Genomic DNA, 22,813 nt, shown 5'->3' on the forward strand with positions numbered 1-22,813 from the left:
CTTACGTTAACTACAGACCTTATATCGAAATCCCTATTGGGAAGAAACCCATGTCCAGGTTTTAGGACTACAAATTGTCTTCCTCTTCTTGGCTTAGCAGCTGAAGAGCGTCTCTCGGTTTGAAGTGCTGATGTGTGCGTCTCTGATTGGCTGCAGGAGCAGGAGAAGGAGCTGCGGCAGCAGGAGGAGCTGTCCAGCCTGGTGTGGATCTGCACCAGCACCCAGTCCACCACCAAAGTCGTCGTCATCGACGCCAACCAGCCCGGCAACATCCTGGAGAACTTCTTTGTGTGCAACTCCCACGTGCTCTGCATCGCCAGCGTGCCAGGTGGGTTCGGGATGCCTTGGCACAGGTGGGGGAGGGTTTCATACCCAGCGTGGAGATTATAACGCGCCTTTTGCGCTCCAGGTGCCCGGGAGACGGATTACCCCGCGGGGGAGGAGGTGCCAAAGGAGAGTGAGGCGGAGCAGGGCGACAGCTCGTCTCTGACGGCCAGCGTGGCGAGCAACAGCTCGGCCGGCGGCGAGGGCGTGCTGGGCGGGATCACGGTGGTGGGCTGCACCGGGGAGGGGGCGGCCGCGGCCCCCCAGGCCGTCTGTACGGCGGTCAGCGCCTCGCCGGAGCCCAGCGCACACACGGGCACAGCCTCGGGCACAGGTAGCGCAGGCTCCTACCTGCACCACAGCATTCCCACACAGCGCTCAGCTACACCTCCTCACCCTGTCCCCATCGCCCTGCAGGGGAGACGCCCGAACAGGTCAGCCCCACCGAGGACGGGGTGCCCACCGCAGAGGAGGCCACAGAGGCCACGGAGGCCAGCGCCGGGCCCGCGGACGAGGGGCTGGATGTCAGCCAGCCGGGCATCTACACCGAGCACGTCTTCACTGACCCGCTGGGAGTGCAGAACACACCTGATACCCCACCCACTTACCCCAGAAGGTACTGTCTACAGCAGTGTTTCTCAACTCCAGTCCTCGGGACCCACTTGCCGGGAAATCACACGCCGGATTGAACTAATTAAGGGTATTCTTGGTGGTTTCATTGGTTCAGTCATTAAATCCGGTGTGTGAGTTCCTGGTAAACAAAAACCTTCTGCCAAGTGGGTCCTTAGGACTGGAGTTGAGAATCCTAGTCCTGGAGGGCCTGTCTATTGGTTTTTGGGTTGTTCTCAGCACCCATGGTCCAAGTGATTGATTGGCTGAAGATTCCACATACCTTGCTTTCAAGGCCTTAATTGACAGCTGATTGAAAGGCAACCACAAAACCCTGTAGACACTGTGGCCCCCTGGGAATTCAGTTTGACACCCCTGGTCTACGCAAATGATTGGAGTGTCACTAAAACCCAGGATTGTATAAGTCCTGTTGAGTGGTGTTCTGCTGGTGTTATTATCAGGGAGTCTGACCTGGTGAAGGATGGGGTGACCTCCCTCCCAGATGAGCAGGACCTGATGAGGGAAGAGGCCCAGAAGATGAGCAGTGTCCTGCCCACCATGTGGCTGGGTGCCCAGAATGGATGGTGAGGAGGCCCTCTGCGTGTCTATCTGTGGCTGTCTGTGTCTGTGTGTACTTCAGTAACTGAAATCACATTTGTGGTTGGACACACCATCAAATCAAAGGTCATATTATTTAGATATTTATAAGTTCAATTTAAGTGGCATGTAAAATGTTACAGATGAAATCGAAGGGTAAAGTGGTTTTTGAGATCAGACCCATGTTTTCTTTTTAATGGAAAACCTCTAGTGGTACCTCTAGTGGTAAGGCATGGCTACTGCACCTGCAGTATAGTGAAAGACTTAACCAGACAACTTCACAGGAACTAGCTCGAAATATGCAAGGCTGGAACACACAGCTCAGAGCAATACACACCGTTTAATGGACAGGGGAGACTGACATTTCAACATCTATTAGGCCTTCCTCGTAGTCAATAAACACCATGCCTGTTAAACCGTGTGTATCGCTCTGAGCTCTGTGTGCTCTAGGGTCTTTCAGCGAACTTATCCCTGGTTATGGGTATGCACTTTGTTGTACGTCGCTCTGGATAAGAGCGTCTGCCAAATGCCAATAATGTAATGTAATGTAATGCTCTAGTGTTCCATATTTTCGGCTAATCCCTGTGAAGTTGTCCGGGTAAGGAGTTTTTCCACTATCGTCTAATTGGCTTAAATAATCTTAGTGAGGCACTCAGAGGTGAGGGTGGTTGAAGGGAATGAGTTCATAAGGGGCGGGGGTGGGTGTTCTGTGCCCTCTGGACTGAGTTCATAAGAGGGAGGGGTGTGTCTGTGCCCTCTGGACTGAGTTCATGAGAGGGAGGGGTGTGTCTGTGCCCTCTGGACTGAGTTCATGAGTGGGGGGAGTTGTCTGTGCCCTCTGGACTGAGTTCATGAGTGGGGGGAGTTGTCTGTGCCCTCTGGACTGAGTTCAAACCCTGTTTTTCCTGGCCATGCCTGGAGCACATCATCATGAGCACCAGGAGGGGCGGTGACCTTTGACCTTTCCCTTTCAATGCCACAGGGATGGCTGATGCATCTCAGCAAAATGTACAGTGAAATGACCATAAATTACGATCCAAGGGGAGCGGCAGGCGAGGAGCTTTTAGCTGCTGCAGCACATGAGTTGTGGCGGTCGATATTTTGTTGGTTTACCGCTAGAAGAGGCCCCTGTGAACCATGAAAGCACACATGTTCCCTTAGACTGGCGATGACTAATGACCAGAGAGGAATCTGAGGCCCCTCTGAAGGGTCCTCTAATACGCACGAAACGGCCAGTTGTTTTCTTTTCTGTCTGAGTTAGCAGACCTTGTTTTTACTCCTAAGAGCTGCACGTCACGTGTGTTTTGAGCAAAAGTGTAAATAATGGATGTAGTTGCGTCTTCTTCATCGGAGAAACAATAACAATTGCAGATCTATCTCTGTCTGGAATGACATTTGGCAGGGATGTTGTTGAGTAATCCCACTTAAATGTGATAAATATATATTTTATTATATTATATCAATAGAGATTTATTTATTTTCATTATGGGGAAACTAGACAAAAATATCTGTTTAAGGGTTGAACATTATAGGTTGTAAAACTTGGTTCTTGCGTCTCCTGCAGCGTGTATGTCCATTCGTCTGTCGCTCAGTGGAGGAAATGTCTCCACTCCATTAAGCTGAAGGACTCCATTCTGGGCATTGTGTAAGTAGAGTGCCTTTAATGTAAGGGTTCTTTTAGAGAAAGTACACATTCACATACTTGTCATTGAATGAAAAATAAAGAGCTTAAGGTTTTTAAAGACACTTGATTCTAGAATTCTATTATTGGATCCTACTGTAATTCTGTATGTTCAGCATCACAGTGTGTGCTCATCTTGATGGGTTGAAGAGCTTGTTATTTTTGTGTCCGTCTTGTAGCCATGTGAAAGGACGGGTGCTGGTGGCTCTGGCTGATGGAACGTTGGCCATCTTTCACCGCGGTGTTGGTAAGAGATTGCTGGGGGCACGGAATCAGGGCTTCCTGCTTTACTGTATATGCAGTTACAGCATTGCTTTGGTCTACATTGTACACTGTCCCAGCAGTAAGAGTGACTGAGTATTATGACTGAGTGACTGTGCTGTTATACAGATGGCCAGTGGGACCTGACCAACTACCACCTACTGGACCTGGGGCGCCCTCACCACTCCATTCGCTGCATGACTGTGGTGCATGACAAGGTGTGGTGTGGGTACCGGAACAAGATCTATGTGGTTCAGCCCAAAGCAATGAAAATCGAGGTTAGTGAAGTCATTTACCAGTGATCTCCCTGATCTTTGCCTTAAGACTAGAGCAGGGCGCTTCTAATTACTGCCTCTTTGCCCTGTGCTCAGTCTAGTTTGAGTTATGAGCTTTTGTAGCACACTTGGGTCCTCTCCTAGTTTGTTCAAACCAGAAAAATGCTAAATGTATTAATCAAGTGTGGCCAGTCCTCAGTGTTTTACTGAATCATACTTGGTACTAAATCAGGACCGTGGAGGTTTTCCATGTGCTCTCTCATATGCTAATTGCTACGCTATGTATGTGTAGATTCTGTTTGTGTGTCCCTGAGTGTGCGCATGTGTCTTTATTGTACATATTTTCCCCCCCTAACCCCTTATTTATGCCGTGTAGAAGTCCTTTGATGCTCACCCGCGCAAGGAGAGCCAGGTGCGTCAGCTGGCCTGCATAGGAGACGGCATCTGGGTGTCGATTCGGCTGGACTCGACACTGCGGCTGTTCCACGGCCACACTTACCAGCACTTGCAGGACGTGGACATCGAGCCTTATGTCAGCAAAATGCTGGGTACGGAGCGCTTTGCATTCCTCTGCCGTGTCCTCGCATTTGCTCCTGCTGCTGACGCGGCGCAGCGCTAACATCAGCTTCCATTGTTTATAATGCGGTGCCGTGCAAGCTGTGCCAGGATCAGTGCGCCAGCCCTCCGTATAACACTCTCGCATGGATTTTTCTTCATCTCTTAGGATTTTTTTTTTTGCTGACAAGAATCATGCAGTTTAGTGATTTGTTGCATTAGTGTCACGGTGCCCTTGTTTTCAGTCTGAATGTAATTGCTCACGTCTATTCTAGATTCACATTTATTTTCTACACAGAATTTTATTTGGTTGTGTATACTGTAGAAGGTGGTCTTAGTGTGGTCTGTCTTATCCTCCCAGGCACTGGTAAACTGGGCTTCTCTTTCGTGCGGATCACGGCTTTGATGGTGTCCTGTAACCGCCTGTGGGTCGGAACTGGGAACGGCGTCATCATCTCGATCCCTCTAACGGAAAGTAAGACCTCGCTCTTTCTCTCTACTGTCATTTGTTCACATCATCACCTGAATCACATCGGCTGTGCCATTAGTGTAACCTAGCAGAAGCAACCCATCTGTGTCTGGCACTTCAGTACGACACAAACCACTTTGCATGACAGGAAAGTTTTAACAGCAGTTTTGAACAGGCACCCTTTGTGTGTGTGTGTGTGTGTGTGTGTGTCCGTTGAGCAGTGTGTCTTCACCAATACAGTTTCCCCCGTTAGTGGAGAGGGAAGGCAGGGAAATGTGGAGGCATCAGTGACAGGACAGCCCAGGAGGTGGGCTGCGGAGGCCTCAGGGCAGGGCGCCAGCATTGAGGTTGAGGGAAGCTTTACCGCAAAGCGTCAGGTGCAAGGAGCGTTGGGTTCTCATTAACTCTTCTCCCCCCTCACACCTTTTTACTCTCCCTCCTCTTCCTCCCTTGTGTCTTCTCGCTCTCTCACTCAAGCTGTGTTTCCTCAGCAGGGACGCTCTCTGGGACTGAGGGGTAAGTCCCAGCCTCAAAACCCACCCAGTCAGCCTTTTTCAGCCCCTCTCTTCCTCTTTTTCACTCGTTCATTCCTCTTCTACCTCTCCTTGGGCCACAGAAACTCTTTTCCCTACTTTTCCCTCTCTTTTTTAATTGCAGTTCTCTGCTAACCGCTGCCTTCAGTGGTGAATGCATTCCAGCAGGATGTTTGGTTATGCTGAAAGGCCACAAAATGGCTGCTTGTTTTCTGCCACGTTGGCTGTCTCGTGCCATTTGTCTCTTTTTCAGTTTCTGCGACAGCGTTCATCACATTCATCGCCTTCTGATTGGCTTTGTCATCTTTCTGTTGATGTATTTTTACTCTTTCTGTATTTCTCCCTCATGAGCGCATTTTATTTTAACCCAGTATGATTTTCCACCTGTAACAGCCCGCCATGGGAGCTCTTTTCTCCCCTAGGAGCAGAGCGGTGTATGGAGCGAGGAGAATGAGCTTTTAGCGGTCACCTCTACAGAGACTATGTCTCTGGCATGCTCCATCGCCTTGTTTTTCTGTTTGCATCATTAAGCATGCCTGCCTTCTTTGACTGATTTTGTTTTCAGTTCAGTGCTGTTTGCCATGGTTTGAGAAGTGCAGGTATTTCTGCTGTCTTGTGTTTGAAGGCCTCACTCATTTGCTTGGACCTGATTGTCTTTCAAAATATATAGTGAAGCAAAATAAACATGATAAACAATATGACGCATGGTGGAGACATTTTGCAAGAAGCACTTTACTAACGCGTTATTTGTTTCTCCCCTAATGATGAAGCGAACAAGGTCGCCACAGGCACGGCGAGTCGGCCAGGCAACGTGATCCGTGTCTATGGCGACGAGAACAGCGATAAGGTGACGCCAGGCACCTACGTCCCGTTCTGCTCCATGGCACACGCACAGCTCTGTTTCCATGGACACAGGGACGCAGTCAAGTTCTTCGCCGCCGTCCCCGGTAAGGCTCCGTGCGTGCGTGTAGGTTCAGTCCAGCGTGTTTCTGCATGGCTGGTGATCGATGGGACCCGTACCTCGTTTCTATTATCGCTGGAGATACGGGCACACTTAACAACAGCACGCCAGCGCTCATAGACACTCCAGCGAAGGCTCACAGTCCATAACGGTGACAGGTTTGTGTGATGGAGTCCGAGATGTTTATCTGGTTTGTCCCGCTCTCCTGCGACAGGCCAGGTCATCCCTGCGGCTGGCGCTGGGGGAGAAGCCATGCCCGACAAGCCCAGCGCGGCGAACTCGGACTCCCCGGCCACGGAGCTCGCCAAGTCCGTCCTGGTGATGAGCGGGGGGGAGGGCTACATCGACTTCAGAATGGGTACGGGATGCACCCGAACAATAATCTCTAGCTACAGTGTCTTCAGTGCGCATAAAGGCCAGTTTATAGTAATGCCATGCATGCTCGGCCGATGGATCTTGCTACATTGTCACTAACATTCCATCATTGCTCGACTTCGATTTTGAATGCTGTCACTCGTAAAAAGTATAAACTAAGCTCGCTCCGTGTCTTGTATATAGTTTCTATAGATAGATATATCGATAGCTAGCTAGCTCCGTGTCTTGTATATAATGGCTGGTGTCAAACAAAGCTCTTGTTCTCAAAAACTACTAATCGTAAAAATGTCAACTTAGTATCGAAATGCTCAAAAGACTTTCAGCTTGTCGGAAATATAATAAAAACAAGTATGGCTATGGCGGTGCTGCGTTGCCGGTCTGGTCTGTGGTTAATGGAGGCCTCCTTCACAGGGGACGAGGGGGGCGAGACGGAGGAGATGGGCGAGCCCACTCTGAAGCTGCAGCCCTTCCTGGCCAAAGCGGAGCGTAGCCACCTCATAGTGTGGCAGGTCATGTGTGGTGAGGAGTGACTCCAGCCTCACGCAGTGCCACGGGAAAGCAGGCGAAGAGCCACACAGTTCACAGAGAAACATACTCTAATACAAACTCCTGCACGTTTTTTCTTTGCTTTTTTTGTCATTCATTTCAGTATTTTTTTCCTAATTTGAATGATTATTACTATAATATTATGTTGGTATTGTTATTACTGTTTATAAAATAATTTTGTCTTTTAGTTTACTTATTTTCTCTTATTATTTTTTATTATTTTACTTTTTTGTTTTTGCACCTGTGGGTTTGATACATATTTTTGATGAAAGAATATCCTGTAGGTATGCTGTGCACTCCCAGCAGCCAGAGGGTGTGCCCACACGACCCCTCCTGCTGTTTCTGCAGACGGATACTGCGCCACAGGCCAGCTCATCACGGAGAGCTGCAGTATCTGCCGGCTTTAATCCCACTCAGGCCTTTAACAGCCCTTCAGCTCACGGCTGTCCTGATTGAAGCGCTTTCATCTCCCCCTCATTTCCCAGAATGCCGTGGGTCGCAGGACTGCCTCCTCCGGGGCCGGTTAAGCAGCCTTGCTGCACGATGACACTGTACTGAGGGTCGCCGTGACGGTGTGCAGTTTGAACGGTCCCATTTCTAATGCAAAGTCTGGACAGCTCTTTAGTTTGATTTACTGTCATTTGGAAATAAATAACAAAAGGCACCTTACTGTGGTTTTATAAGGTATGACAGGCTAGGATGATAGAATGCGTGTCCTGTGTGATTTCATTCTCCCCCCCCTTTCCTTTCAAGAAACGGTTTTGGATTGTGCGTGAGGCGGTTTACAACTCGCTTCTGTGGAGCTGTCCATGTGTCCACTGTGCTAGTGTTTCAAAACTTGACCTTTTAAAATGCCTAATTCATAATTTGTAGTACCTGCAGGGGTGCAGGTGATGTATGCACAGTCCAGCACCCTCTTAAGGAGTAGTTTAAAATAGCTAAGCCTGAGTTTTAGGTGGAAGTATGCCTGCATGGTGAAGTTCTTTTCTAGTTCGTCAGCTGCTGTCTTACGGTTGGCCGTTTCCCTTTAGGTCTTCCTTACTACGAGCTAGAGCTTGCAGACACTTTAAAAGTGACTTGGGCTGCCTTAGTTTCAGAAGTACACAGTTTTGCTATAATATGCTAACTGTTCCAAGAAACTTTTTATTTTTATTTTTTATTTACATTGATGTATGACAGAGTAATTACTATTTATTTATGTATATTACACAATTACCAAAGGAAAAAAATGATAAAAACAAAAAAACAGCCTCATTAGTTACCTTTTAACACACCGCCTTTTCGCGGTAATTCTGGCCCTACAGCTTAAGAGTTACAGACAGTTATGTAGAGAGTGCTTTACTAGTTGTTATGATTACTAAACAAATATATTTATAAGTCTTCATCTCTACAAATCAATTGAAAATATCTGCTTGCCAGGGATATGAAAGAATGTAGCAAACTACGCTGCACCTCAGATTTTGTACACTTCTAGTGAATGTTTTCATTAATGAAAGCACTTCTCATTTAATGTGTTGATATTGATGCATTCTGAAACTTTTAAGCCTATTTTTTATGGTCTGTAATTTTTTGTACGTTGGTCTTTTAGACTCTTTAATCTATGTTTTACTGGCCTCTGTAACTTGAAAGCAGAACTCGCTGACGTTAAACTAGTGTTTGTGCTGAAAAACTGTGGGGTGGGGGGGGGGGGGGGCTTCATGTTTTTTCTCTAGGAGAAAAAAAGACTTCATATCGCAGTGTAGCCATTTCAGTATTTATTTCTCTGAATGAGCCTTTGTGGTTCAGAATGTAACTTTGTACATGAAAAATATATATATCTATAAATATGTATATGAATCATATGTGGCTGGGTTTTATTGTTTTGAAGGTGAAAAGTAATATAATGACAATGAGAATGATGATTTCGAAACACCACACTAATTTACTAAGCTATGCACATTTTTAATAATTACAGCGGTGTTTTGTGTTTCAAATCCATCTGTTATTGCTGCCATTTGTGGGTGGGCGAAGTTGTGCAAGGGGGGGCATTCCTCATTCCCTACGAGACGTTCTGCTCTGGGGCTATCAGCCGGGCCAGCAGGAGGGGCACTTTCCACCATCTTGTGCCATGACTGCGGTTTCTCCTAGTAGGTGTGCGCTTCTACCAGCATCTTAGCCTTATTTTTTTAACAAACTATTAAACTGACTTTCATGGGGAATTTACAGTGTCCTTGCATCATTCAATTTTAGTTTAAATGGTATTCTTAGTTCACCTTATGTCTTACACTAGGCTAACAAAAAGTCAAATCACCTTAGCATTTCGTTTTTATCAATTAAATTACTTCTTACAGTCCTAAGCCATGAGCTCACAGACCTGCATATGACACAGTCTTGATTACACTACATCATGTCTTTGCGTAGATGTCCCTTTACATCTGGAACTAGCTTACCGTGTGTTATGTGGCACATACCTGGCTGTAGCATTACCAATGCAGAAGGATTTAGTTTGGCAGGTAACCACCCCATCATTGCTCAGTAATGACTTCCCTGCTTGATCATTTTCCAGCAGTCTGTTAGCCTGTATTACTCCTGCTGCACAAACTAGGATTTTCAGAGAAAGCGCAGATGTTTTCTAGTCAAGGTCAATTGATAGAGGTTCTTTTGGGAATGTGGAGTGCCCAAAGTGGGAGTACAATAGTGCCCTGTCTTCACTTAAAAATTTGGAGGGGGATGTAGACCTGGTCGAATGGAACTTGACCTACGCGTGTGAGATGGTGTCATTATTTTCACTCATTGCTTCACTATGGGGAAAATGGTTGTCCTTTTTTCCCCCTGCGAACACATAAACTAACAAAAACTGCTTCATCAGTCTCTCAGATGGGAACAATGAAGAACAAAAAATAAAAGCTATCCTGTGTAAGTCACACAAAATGGAGGGTTGTGATGACTTGCCACTGGATACGCATCTGTACTTGCACACACTGCCTGATGCTATGGTACCCTCACTGTGCCAGTGTAGTGGGCGGCACGGAATTGGCTGTAATGTCACCTTCTCTCCTCTGAGTGACTCCTCTGCTCTAGTCAATGGCAGCTGCTGGTGTCTGCTTCCAGCCATCTCCTGAACGTAAGTGACATGAAGGATAGGACGTGTTAGGGCTCCATTAGGAGAATAACGATACAAATCTGTTTACATAGACCCCAAGTGGAATCTGAAGCTGTGAGAGTTCAATTACATGGGACTAGAACGCAATAAGGCAGAAGTAAGTAATTCTAACTCAGAGAAATGAGGGTGGGATCGCATACATGCACTGTGAGCTGTGGATGGTCTTGCGCTTTGAATACATTGTTAGGCTATTGGTGCAGTGTCCTATTCACTGCACTACCTACACACAGAAACATCAACTAGTTAGAAAATATTAGAGTGGTATGTGAGGGAGGCAAAGGATTTCAATTCAGCGTCTTACTGCATCTGTTAGTCACACCCCCTGCACCGGTCTTTAATCTTGCATACACACACGCACACACACACTTCCACCATTCCATACAGATATGAATCTAGCTGACGGAGCCCTAGCTTCTCATCTTCTCATTTATTAGTGATCGCGTGCAGAGTTGGCTGTGCTGTAGGAGAGGGAGATTGATGTTCTGGTTTGATGGGCCCTCTGTCATTCTGCCAGCAGATATTATATAGGATAATGTCACTGATCTTGACCTCTCTGCTGCCCCTGGACTGTGGAGAACAGGCATTTTTCACTGTTTCTCTGTGACAGGAAGATGAGAACTGTCACCATTCCCAGATAAAGGAAGGGTACGTGAGTAAAAGCACAAGAGGCTTTCCTTCTGACTCCAAAGATGGGCTAAATTGAAAGATTTAGCAGAAGTCTGTTGCTATAATACAGTCCACTATATTGGTCCAGGGTAGTATGGAAATGGTAACTATGTTGTACTTACTGTCATTCACATTTGAGATGACCATGGTGGTGGTTCAGTGTGGGATGGATGGGGGAGCTTTAAAGGGCCTGTTCCATTACTCTGTGTGTTGGTTTCCTGTGAGCTGAAGGTCAATTGTACACCCCACCCCCCGCCAAATAAAAATCACTATAACAATATTGATTTCGTCATTTGGCAAAAATGGAATCTGGCATTGCAATGACACCAGTCATCAATAAATTAGTTTGGGTGTGTGAGAGAATGTGTGTCTGTGCATATTTATATGTAGTCACAGAATGTAATGTGCCGCCTTGAATATCACAATCCTTTTGTTTTTATGTCATTTTAAGTGATTAAAAGGGTTTCAATATTATAGCCAATATGATTTTATGCCCTAAATTCCTAGTTACTAGTTATTCACTTTAGAAAATAACATACTGGGGTGTCTCGGTGGCGCAGCCTGTAGAGCACTGACCGCATGCTCATTGCGAGCTGCGACGTCGGCGGTTCGAATCCGACCGTCTGACATTTGTCGCATGTCTTCCCCTCTCTCTCGCTCCCATTCTTCCTGTCTTTCTATACTATATACTGTCCAATAAAGCTGAAAAAGGCCTAAAAAAGAAAATAACATACTGTAGTAGTTTCTAAGCATTCTGCTACAATCTGAAGAATATGTGCTTTTTAAAGTAACTTTATGAAGGTGTACCTAGAATACAAAGCCAGACTCTTGCTTGGATAGTGGGGAGGTGTCTGTGTGTCTAAACAAAAGCCTAGATTGCTTATTAGAAACATTAGAAACATGTCCAAGTGTATAAATTACCAAAATTGCTTCTGTACAATTCCAATACTGTCAGGACAGAGATATCTTCTCAAAGTAAATATTTAAACTTTTTTTCCGTGGCAAGCCATCGACTTCCAGTTTTTCCAATGGAAAGGTTTTATCCTTGTTTGTGCAATAAGTGAAACATCTGAGCCGGTTCGCATGAACTGATACTGCTCAATGAGACAATCAGATTCCTTGTTCTCTCTCCACAGCCTACAGATGGTGGAATCGATTGAGTGGTGTTGTCCTTATGTGTCAAGGCAGAAAGTCACTGGGTTGCCCTTAGAAAGGCTCTGCAAAAAGAAGGATTTAACAGAGGAATATGTAGTTATGTTAGGAAAAATGGGAGTATTTCAACATTGGCTAGCCATGTATGATAAATTATATACTTACTGTTTGAGGGATTTCTTTTTAAAATTAAAATAAATATGTTGTTGTAATTGTAAACATTTACCAATTGCAATATGTGTAACAATGACCAGTAGCCAAGCCTTGTCATGATGTTCAAACATCTAAAATATATAGGTGCACTTTCTTAAAATAAAGAGACACTGTTGTACCAAATATTCATTACTCATTCAATCAATCTTACACAGCACCAGATGAATGCAGTGTGTTGGCCTACCACTGGGTGGCAGCATTGCATTACAGAAAAGTCTGAGGTTTGGAGCATGCATGTGACAATTTGAAATGAGATGAATATTCAGGCTGACCAGTGAATTGCGTCTGATACACGCTCCCACTCTTTATAGCTACAGTATATAGCAAACCACAGTGTGATTGACGTCGCAAGCTAAGATAAACTAGACAATGAGAAGATGTCACTCTTATATTCACTCATCATTTATCCACCTATGCTTATGGGTGTCTGACAAGACCTATCCTGGACAGAAAACCATATGAAATGATTTTCATTTGGGGGACAAAAAACACAGTGTTACCTCCCTAAAACATATTGCTGATAATTATGACATTTGAAAATAAATATCTGTGTCCCAACTGTCCACATTGAGTAAAGGGTTAAAAACAGGCAGTGTACTGATTCCATCAGTTGTCAGTAGTGCTGATGGATTATCAGGTGGGATGTGCTGACAGTTTGTGCGTGGAGAGACGCGCTGGAGAGACACGGGGCCGCCCACGCATCACGGCCGCCTGGCTGCCCGCTCCCGCTTCAGGATCGGGCCGTTATGTAACTCAGCCAGCTGGTCTCTCTAGAGGGTTTCTCTGGGCTGTGTGCTGTTATGGCATGAGGGCAGAGAAACTGTCGGCTGCAGAGCACTCACTGCCACGCTCAGTGAATCGGACAGCATCAACCGTGGGGCCACAAGTGTATACAAAAAAAAAAATTACATTTTTTGTTTTGCAATGAAAAACTATTTTGGAGACGAATAATAAAACCACAACCCTCTGTCCTCTTAGGGCTTCTTGTTGGGCCCACTTTAAGTGTCCTTTTTTGGACGGGGAGAGGCAGTCAATATCAAAAATAGCAGCCCATGACGAATAAAAATGTCTAATTAATGTAGCTCTTACTTTTAAGGGGACGGTGTGTCACCTGTTGTTACTTAATATGGCTATTTGAGGATATTTCATAACATTTTACATACAGCTTTGCAAATTATGCCATTTCGTCCCAAAATTAGGATTGGGGTTATTATCGTGTGATTACTTGATCACTTTGTCTGCAGTAAATAAATAATAAGATGATACGTTTTTTGCGTTATCATATGGTACTACAATTGACACCTCTCTCAGCAACCAAATATAGGCTGTTTTTGCTACATCAGTGACAGTGTATGTGTGCTTGGGAAGATATATATTTTTCAGAAACATGTGAAAAAGACAGGGAGTGGATACAGGGGCAACAGAAAGCACCTGCGTCACAAAGCCCTGCCTTCAGCTGCGGATGAATGTGCAGACAGCTGGGGATGTGCTCTCAAGTCTTATTTGAACAGCTGGTTTGCGGAGCACAGCGCCGAGTGGAAACTTTATCCCACCTTCACAGCTTGCTGCGCTGTCCAATGGGCTTCTCCCGGGGGACTGCCCACGTCAGACCAAATCCCAGCCATTGTTCTGACCCAGTCAGGAGCACATCTCGCATGCGACGATAACGGCGGGCCCTCCATGTGTTTTCAGGGCTAGTCCACATGGACGGATTAGAGGGTCATTTCATCTGGCAGGCATTATAAATCAAATAAAGAACAGAAAGAGATGAATCATGAATACATAACTAATACTCTAATGCAGGAATGCCCAAACATCCCTCTTCCTTAGTCTTTAACATGTTATGCTCATTATAATAATATACTTTATAATGCAGGGTCGCAGGGGGGCTGGAGCCTATCCCAGCATACATTGGGCGAAAGGCAGGACAGGTCGCCAGTCCATTGCAGGGCACACACACCATTCACTCACACACTCATACCTATGGGCAATTTAGACTCTCCAATCGGCCTAACCTGCATGTCTTTGGACTGTGGGAGGAAACCGGAGTACCCGGAGGAAACCCACGCAGACACGGGGAGAACATGCATACTCCGCACAGAGAGGCCCCGGCCGACAGGGATTCGAACCCAGGACCTCCTTGCTGTGAGGCGGCAGTGCTACCCACTGCACCATCCGTGCCGCCCCATAATGCCATGATGGAAAAGGAATTTATTATTTGGCAGGGAGTATCAGTTTAATTCAAATCTAAACAGTCACATAGTACTGTGCAATTCAGTAAGGTGTATTTAGTCCTTTTGGAGTTCTTCTGCAATTGTGCAATGTAAAATGGACCATGCCCAATCTTAAGAGGGTTAAACTTGTAAAGATGTATTTGGATTGAATCTACCAAAATCTGTGGTACTGCTTCCTATGGTAGAGAACAGTGAAAGCAAAATGCTATATCCATTAGACCAGGAACAGGGTTAACAAATAAATACACTCAGTGAGGACTTTATTAAGTATTTATTAGAATAAATAAGTATTTATTAGAAGCTGCTGTAGCCTATCCACTTAAAGGTTTGACGCGTTGTGTGTTCAGAGATGCTCTCTAGCATAACAGAATACAGATTTTGAAACAATTTAATAATTTTTAAACAAACAGAAAAGGCAACTGGCGGTTAAGCTCCATTCAGCAGGTCAGGTTAAGTATTGCATGGGTTTTAATATGAGTTCCAATCACAGACATGTGTTCATAAAAAATAAAAAGCCCACCACTACAAAGATTTGAAAACATCGTAATTCATAAACCTTCCCTTTATGAAGAAGACAATCGAAGGCAACATGATGGATGTATTCATCATCCAGCCTTTTCACTTAATTAATTTAACCTACTTGGGTGTGCTAGAGAGCAATATCATGATTTATTCATGATTCCTAGCAGCATCCATACCTCCCAATTCAAGCTAGCTTCGCACCAAAGCCATGAGATATCCTGAATAGCAAGCTTTCTTTCATTTCCCTTCAAATTCACTGTTCCCACGCTTTACTTAAAAACTAGCCACATGTGCATGAGAGAAGATTGCATGCACATTGCCTGTATGTTTTAGCACAAGGGTCACCTGAAGTCCAGTGTAGTCTGGGCTGCAAAGTCCAGCAGTGTTGTCCCTGTTACATTCCTGTGTCCTGAGAGTTATGTGGCAAGGTCAGCAGAATTATGGCCATGGCTGTCTGTCATTTTAGCAGGCCTTCCACTGACAGTATACATTTTATACTCCGGAGAACACTTCAGACGACAGGCTTTTAAGAACGACGCTGGGGTCAGCTGATACATCTGCAAGATACGAGATACATCTGATACATTTGCAAATGCTGCTCATATTGAGTTGACTGCTTTCACAGTGTTACCCACTGGACCTGTTTTATCCATGCGATAATGGGTTAAATGATAAATTAGTTTTGGTTTCATACATATGTGGCTAAATTAGACCACCGCTGGAAAAGGGGAATCTGGAGCTGAAGCCAGAATGTGAGCACTCCTGCAGATACATTATTACTGCTGCTGTTTGGGTTGATTACAGTATTTCCTGATTACAGTAATAACAGCTGCAACAACAGTGCAAGAAGACAACAACCAGCCATCAAAAAAACACATAATAAATGTAATAACCATGAACTGATATTTTTACTGATTAAACATACTGTATTCCCTTCAGAAAAAGCATTTAGCTCCTGCACTGATGGATGGATGAAAAATGATACAGTATACACTCACAGAGAACTTTAGTAGGAACAGCTATACACCTATCATTCATGCAATTATCTAATCATCCAATCATGTGGCAACAGTGCAATATATAAAATCATGCAGATATGGGTCAGGAGCTTCAGTTAATGTTCACATAAACCATCAGAATAGGGAACAAATTTGATCTAAGTGACTTTGACTTAGATGATTGTTGGTGCCAGACAGGGTGGTTTAAGTAACTCAGAAACTGCTGATCACCTGGGATTTTCATGCACAACAGTCTCTAGAGGTTCCAGAGAATGGTGCGAAAAACAAAAAACATCCAGTGACCAGCAGTGTTCCTAATGTTCCTAATAAAGTGCTCGGTGAGTGTATATAATATAAAATTGGTTTAATGTTTTGGGGAAACCATTAATAACCTTTGAAAAAAGACCTCAGGGAAAGTATATGATTTGCCAAGCATACAGCAAGTAAATGGTCCCTACAATTGCCAGCTTGGTAAAGCCAACCATACATAATATATTCACTCTAAATCTAGAAACCTCTTAAATGGATTAAATTCCCTTTGAAGTAAAACACTAATGTGTTCCTTTTGCCAAAATATCACAATTATGTTTTCTGTTTCACCCGTGTGTCTGTTGTCATTCTCCAAGCAGCTGAATAGACACTGATTTGTGGAGTATGTGGAACATTGTGTCCTAAAAAGGTATGTGTGTTAATATGCAGTCCCCTTTTTCAATTCTATTGCTGCTGATGGTCTTTATTAGTCTCCCAGTGATTGAATCTGCAAGCGTATAACCCCATATAATAACCTGGCTCCCGCCTTTGAGTCTCTCTTCTCTCATCTTCTCTTCTCTTCTCTCTGATGTTCAAACGGTCTACTGAAATGGTTATCCCAGAGAACTTCTGAAGACCACCATCAAGCTGCCTTTTGTCATCTCTGCCATCTTTATCTTACTTTCAGAAACCACCAACTGTTCCTGGCCACTATTCACTACAGTAGTACACTACTTGCATTGGGGAAGAACGGACATATGGATGTCAAGGCACCACCTACTCCAGAACCTTTTGCTTTTCTGACTAGCATTTCTTTGCGGGACAACACATTTCCTTATAAGTCAAATCCTGCATTTCTGTCACTTGACGTGACTGCGGTGCCTTTGGCTGAAATAAATCGTGCAGCAGCGTCTGGGACCTCTGATCCTCCCCCATCAGTAATAGAACAGATAAACAGCCATCTGCAGTCCACTTTCATCCGTATTACACTGAGGAATGTTGACCTGCTGACTGCGTGTCTCCTTCTCATCAGGATGTAGTGGGTGTTGCCAATGAGGGTTAGCTGTTTGTCATGTCAGTCAGCTTCTATCTCCTCTCCCCAGAGGCGTCAAGATCTTTCCAGAGCAATCCCAAGAGGAAGAGCACATTGAGCATATTAATACACAGTGCAGCGTATATGACCCGGCAGCCTGACTTTCAGATTTGTCCGCTCTTCTTGGTTGAGTTTTAATTTTATAGTTGGGTTTTTTTCACTTATTCTTTTCCTCTCTTCCTTGGGAGAAGTGCCACAGCTCATTTCCGAATCATGACAACGACTGTTATAAAAGGGAATCTGAGCATGATGAGCACAGCGGACAGATCAGATCACAGGGAGGCTGAGAGCCAGATTGTTCTTTCCAAGCACAGGCGGATCAGCTCTGGACACGCAGTCAAACACGTACTGGGCTGCAGCTGGACTGAATAACGAAAATAAAGATCAAATTAACTTTTGTCCTGAACCATTGCAAATGGATACAGTCTAGTATTTATCACTATGATCATTCTGGGGTGTTTTTAAGCTGTTTTCCCGGGATAATGGAAATATTGCAGTTATGTTTAATAATCAGTTCTCTTATCGCTTTTTGATGGAATTAGCCTTTTTGCCTCTCCTACCTTTCCTTTAAATACCGTGAACCTGATCTGTCTTAGATATGTACTCACAGTACAGCACATGCATGAATGGATTTCTAGTTATGGTCTAATACAAAATGATGGTATGCCTAATGTATTCAATCCAGAGTTATGATTGCAAATAGACTTCAGCAATTGTAACCGGAATTGCTTAAATAAATATACACTCAGTGAACACTTTATTATGGATCTATTAGACCTATTTTTTAGACTTATTAGGTCATCAGCTGCTGTAGCCTATCCACTTAGAGGTTTGACGCATTGTGTGGTCAGAGATGCTCTTCTGCATACCACTGTTGTAATGTGTGGTTATTTGCATTACTGTCACCTTCCTGTCATCTTCGACCAGTCTGGCCCTTCTCCTCTGACCTCTCTCATTAACAATGTGTTTCTGCCCGCAGAACTGCTGCTCACTGGAGGTTTTACTGTTTTTTTGCACAATTCTCTGCTAACTGTAGAGACTGTTGTGCATGAAAATCCCAGGAGATCAGTAGTTTCTGAGATAATCAAAACACCCTGTCTGGCACCAACAATCATTCCGCGGTCAAAGTCACTTAGATCACATTTCTTCCCCATTCTGACATTTGATCTGAAAAACAGCTGAACCGCTTGACCATGTCTGCATACTTTTATGCATTTAATTGCTGCCACATGATTGGCTGATTTAGTATTTGTATTAACAAGCTGGTGCACAGGTCTACCTAATAAAGTGAGTGTATAGCCCTATGAATGGATGATACATAAACATAAAAGCACTGTAAATTCCCCCTGATAAGGATACAAAGAAATCAGGCATTAGTTAGCCTATGTATAGGACCAATACTTGACTGGAGATGATTTAAAGTCCTGTCATTGTGTCCTCTCGGTCCTACCCACATTAGATTTAGCTGAAAAGCGATTTTAACAAAGCGGCAATAGATCCAAGATGATAACGAGTTAAACGTTATGCAGTATAATTCCGTAGAGCCGTTTTTGTTTTTTCTTTCCGTCTAGTTTCCAACACAGAAAAACAAAACACAATGTGCCGCCGGCTCATTCTTCACGAGAAGCGAGAGTTGGAAGTGCTTCTCGCCGGGGTAGAGGCGTAGGAGCCCAGCAGTGGGCCATCTGCTCCACAGCTGATGGGAGATCAAACAGAGGCCGGGGAGAGGAGAGCAGATTGAGCAAGCCTCGGTGTCCTGGCCCCGGTCCACTCACAGGTCAGGCTCCGAGACCTGGAGAGAGAGGCGTGCCTCACACATATCTCCCCCCAACAATAGGCTGACCCGCCATTCTGGCTCAGAATCGCTGCCTTTACTCGGCGGACAGGCAACACAAAGGACACGTGCGCGGTGTGTACACGTGTTAGGCTTTTCATTTATTGGCATTACCGCGGCTGAAAACTCACAGTGGACAGTTGTTCCTCCAGCTATTTAGACTGCTGAATCAGATGAATGCATTTTCCCGGCCAATATGGTAGTGCAGACTGTCCCGTCCCAACATCACACAGGTCATCACGTGAGCATCAGACGCACCCTGTGTGGATATTCTGTGTGCACATACATGTTTACATTTGAATTTTTTGGACCTTCACAAACGCACCTTTCAGAGGCTGGCTGTTTTGCGGGATTCTGCTCCATGGGCTGGAACAGGCCATTCCTTCAGCGCTGTGCTGTGGCTCACTCTAGCGGGCTGAGTGTGTTTACTCTGCTTATGTAGGCCAAGTTAGTCACAGTCCCTTGCACAGAGACACCCTCCCCTTATACAAAAATAACAGGACGGAGAATTAATAAATGGTAAGAGCTGAGGCATGGGAAGCCCGTTATGGATACATGTATCATATCTCTCCCCGCTATTACCGTATCTGCAAATTCCAAACATATTACAGCTGTACGACTGATAGAGATTGAGCCCATAACTGACGTCCTCATTTGCTGAATGTATTATTCTTGAGGCATACTGATTGTGGAGCAGGGTTTCAGATTAATTGTACTGTGGGGCGGGGTGCAGGATGTGTATTACATCTGAGCTGGGGCTCTGACTGAATCGTTACTGTTGACAGATAGTCATCACTGAGCTGTGTTCATCTGCAGCACTCTAACTGTGTCCTTGCCACTGTCCCCTGCTCTTAGTTTGCATTTGCCCTTGGATTGGCTGGCACAGAGGGTGGGCTTTATCTGCGGAGAAATAATTTACGACCTTAATGGGAGTTCCTTCCTCATCCCTGGCTGTCGTTGCCTGTCAGCCATTAGCCGCAACTCTCAGATGAGAAGCAATTCCATCAACAGATATTTGGCAAATGTAGACGATACAGAAGGAATACCTTTTTTCAATTAAAATATAGCGGTGCTGAAATTATCATCATTAATCAGGATTACACCCCTCAGGGTTTAGAAAAGAATGGTCACAGCAAAGACATGCTGTATTTGTAACGAGGCACTGCTGGTTAATTGGAACGCAGACAGAGCTGCTGATCGACGGCCCAGAAACCCCAGCTCTCGAGCCCCTTCCCCGTGGTCCTCCACCCCGTCGCCCTGCCGAGTGGACGCGCGTCCATTCAAAACAAATTAAAATGATTTTTGTCTGCGTTCATTTCTCAAGAGGCTCTACACAGCGACTCAACTGTTTTCCTGCCACGGCGCTGCAGTGCAGAATAAATCCAAATTTAGGGCCCATCTCTGTGGGACGTGCTGAGAAAACTCAGCATGTTTTCGGCACAGCTTGTGCCTCAGCTCCCTCCTCAATGAGAGCAGCGGGGAACTGGTCCAAGCTGGAGCCTCAGTAACACTGGGGATGTTAAGGGGTTATGGTCATACAGCGCTGGGGGTAAGGACACTGCAAAGACCCTGTCCTGCTGAGAAGGGAAGGGTGCAGGTTACATCTAAAACGACGAGCAGCAACATGTAGTTCTCCCCCCGTGCATGTACAGTAAACTGCTTATTTATACGCTATGCCTAACCTCACCTGGATGCCGCAAGCTCCTTCCTGAAAAACAGGCTCAAACTCCCTCCCCTCCAGTCCCTTATTTTTATCTGTTCCCTCAGGAGCGTGAGAGGAACTTGGCAGAATTCTCCGGAACGCAGTGCACAGGAGTGCTATGTCCAGCCAAGGCTGGAGATCACCTGCTCGGAGAAAGGAGGCGGGGGGGGGGGGGATGGGGGGTGCGGGGGGGTGCTGAAGTGTGAGGATCCGGGAGAGACGCCACTGCAGCCCGGTTCCAGTGACGTCACCGCTCTGGTGGAGCGTGACAGCAGCCAGGGCAGGGTTATATCTGGCTCCGGATGAGTAGCTGGGTATTATTACAGACACCCCCTGCTTTATTTGCCCCCCGGGGCTATCTGTCATTTTATGGGTGAGGGGAGTGACTTCTCCCCGACGCTCCCGTCTCTGACAAACCGCACATTTCCTATTAAAAAGTGCTTCACATGCACAGTGCACTCTTGTACTTTCTGCTGCTTGGCAGAAATATTTCAGCCTGCTGGAACCCCTGTCTATTTCAGCCTGCTGGAACCCCTGTCTATTTCAGCCTGCTGGAACCCCTGTCTATTTCAGCCTGCTGGAACCACTGTCTATTTCAGCCTGCTGGAACCACTGTCTATTTCAGCCTGCTGGAACCACTGTCTATTTCAGCCTGCTGGAACCACTGTCTATTTCAACCTGCTGGAACCACTGTCTATTTCTATTTCAGCCTGCTGGAGCCACCGTCTATTTCTGTTTCAGCCTGCTGGAAACCCTGTCTATTTCAGCCTGCTGAAACCACTGCCTATTTCAGCCTGCTGGAACCCCTGTCTATTTCAGCCTGCTGAAACCACTGCCTATTTCAGCCTGCTGGAACCACTGTCTGGACCCATCTCCTTAGCTGTCCACTATCCTAAGACTGCTTCAGGGTCCTCTCCTCGCTTTTCTGAAGGAACAGCAACACACTCCATCCAGTCTCTTAAATTGGGTGAAAATACACAATAATCAAGCTGTTTACATGCCCAGATTATGCCTGAAAAACAAAGCTAAAGCAAAACAGTGCTGTCAGTGTATGAGAGCACCATAGGTTATCATCCCTGTGGAGCGATGACTCAGCTCCCAGTCACAACACTCAGGCTGAGCTCTTCCCTCCATTCTCCCCTCTCCACAGTCTGGCTTGCGCCTCCCTCCTCCTGTGTGCACGGAGTCAGCGGGGCACTTCACCTCCCAGCACAGGGAGGTCAGGAGGAGCTTCAGCAAGGCTCCAGGCCCCAGGTGTTTTCAGAGGCACGGCCCACGTGCGGAGACTCATTGGCAGCTCTCCCCAAGGTCACAGGAGCAGAGGAGGGACCCAGGCAAACAATGGAAGAATCTTCATACCCTTTCATGTTTAAGGTTAGCCTTAATGATAACCACATAAGATGATAGACTCATGGCAAAGATAGTATTTTCAGAGAACAAAAGATTTTCTTTTTGTCCTGACTCGTATTGATGTCTAAAGTGATATAAAAGTAATTTTTAAAAATCCAGTCTCTGGGCTCACCAGAATTTCATTTCCACAAACAATGAAATGCTGCTCTTGGAATTTTGAACCACTAAACATTAATGCAGTTTCTATACTATACAGTTTCTCTTTTTTGCTTATTTTATGCTTATAGATTTGATCAAAGAATTCTCTGTGTGTTTTTAACCCTGCATCCAGGCAGGTATATCAAGCAACTGCAAGGTTGTATTGCTGCCTGTGTTTTTTCTGTTCTCTTTCGATTAAGAAATGACATCAGATTTTAGAAAATTCTAAAACTCTTAAGCTTGCCATCTGTTTAGGCTCTTTGATTTTGAAATG

At 45.3% G+C, this 22,813-nt stretch overlaps 2 protein-coding genes across 10 annotated transcripts in view; both read left to right on the top strand.

Annotated features, from left to right (window-relative positions):
• The window catches only part of spag9b (sperm associated antigen 9b), a 56,123-nt gene extending 46,735 nt beyond the window's left edge, over positions 1 to 9,388 (top strand). For 5 of the 9 annotated variants that reach the window (XM_061224695.1, XM_061224702.1, XM_061224697.1 and 2 more), the window contains 13 exons: positions 157 to 328; positions 410 to 658; positions 742 to 940; positions 1,395 to 1,517; positions 3,095 to 3,175; positions 3,391 to 3,458; positions 3,602 to 3,750; positions 4,124 to 4,295; positions 4,664 to 4,777; positions 5,249 to 5,287; positions 6,075 to 6,251; positions 6,480 to 6,623; positions 7,052 to 9,388. In XM_061224695.1, coding sequence (XP_061080679.1) covers positions 157 to 328; positions 410 to 658; positions 742 to 940; positions 1,395 to 1,517; positions 3,095 to 3,175; positions 3,391 to 3,458; positions 3,602 to 3,750; positions 4,124 to 4,295; positions 4,664 to 4,777; positions 5,249 to 5,287; positions 6,075 to 6,251; positions 6,480 to 6,623; positions 7,052 to 7,170 — 1,806 coding nt within the window. In that variant the 3' untranslated portion in view covers positions 7,171 to 9,388. The remainder of the gene's footprint in view (positions 1 to 156; positions 329 to 409; positions 659 to 741; positions 941 to 1,394; positions 1,518 to 3,094; positions 3,176 to 3,390; positions 3,459 to 3,601; positions 3,751 to 4,123; positions 4,296 to 4,663; positions 4,778 to 5,248; positions 5,288 to 6,074; positions 6,252 to 6,479; positions 6,624 to 7,051) is intronic. The other 4 variants (XM_061224709.1, XM_061224750.1, XM_061224734.1 and 1 more) reach the window with 1 other exon arrangement.
• Positions 9,389 to 21,360: 11,972 nt separating this feature from the next.
• LOC133121283 (uncharacterized) lies at positions 21,361 to 22,399 on the top strand. The gene is made up of 2 exons (XM_061230487.1): positions 21,361 to 21,958; positions 22,142 to 22,399. Exons 1-2 carry the CDS (start codon positions 21,361 to 21,363, stop codon positions 22,393 to 22,395), a joined length of 852 nt encoding a protein of 283 aa, XP_061086471.1. The 3' UTR covers positions 22,396 to 22,399.
• Positions 22,400 to 22,813: the final 414 nt, after the last annotated feature.

This window comes from Conger conger, chromosome 2 (assembly GCF_963514075.1).
Source record: "Conger conger chromosome 2, fConCon1.1, whole genome shotgun sequence".
Lineage (NCBI taxonomy): Eukaryota > Metazoa > Chordata > Actinopteri > Anguilliformes > Congridae > Conger > Conger conger.

Bases quoted from the DNA above. Each gene is read 5' to 3' on its own strand.
- LOC133121283 (XM_061230487.1), top strand. From the start codon at position 21,361: ATGGGTGAGGGGAGTGACTTCTCCCCGACGCTCCCGTCTCTGACAAAC. The intron at 21,959-22,141 runs GTGAAAATACAC...CCCTCTCCACAG, and splicing joins CATCCAGTCTCTTAAATTGG to TCTGGCTTGCGCCTCCCTCC.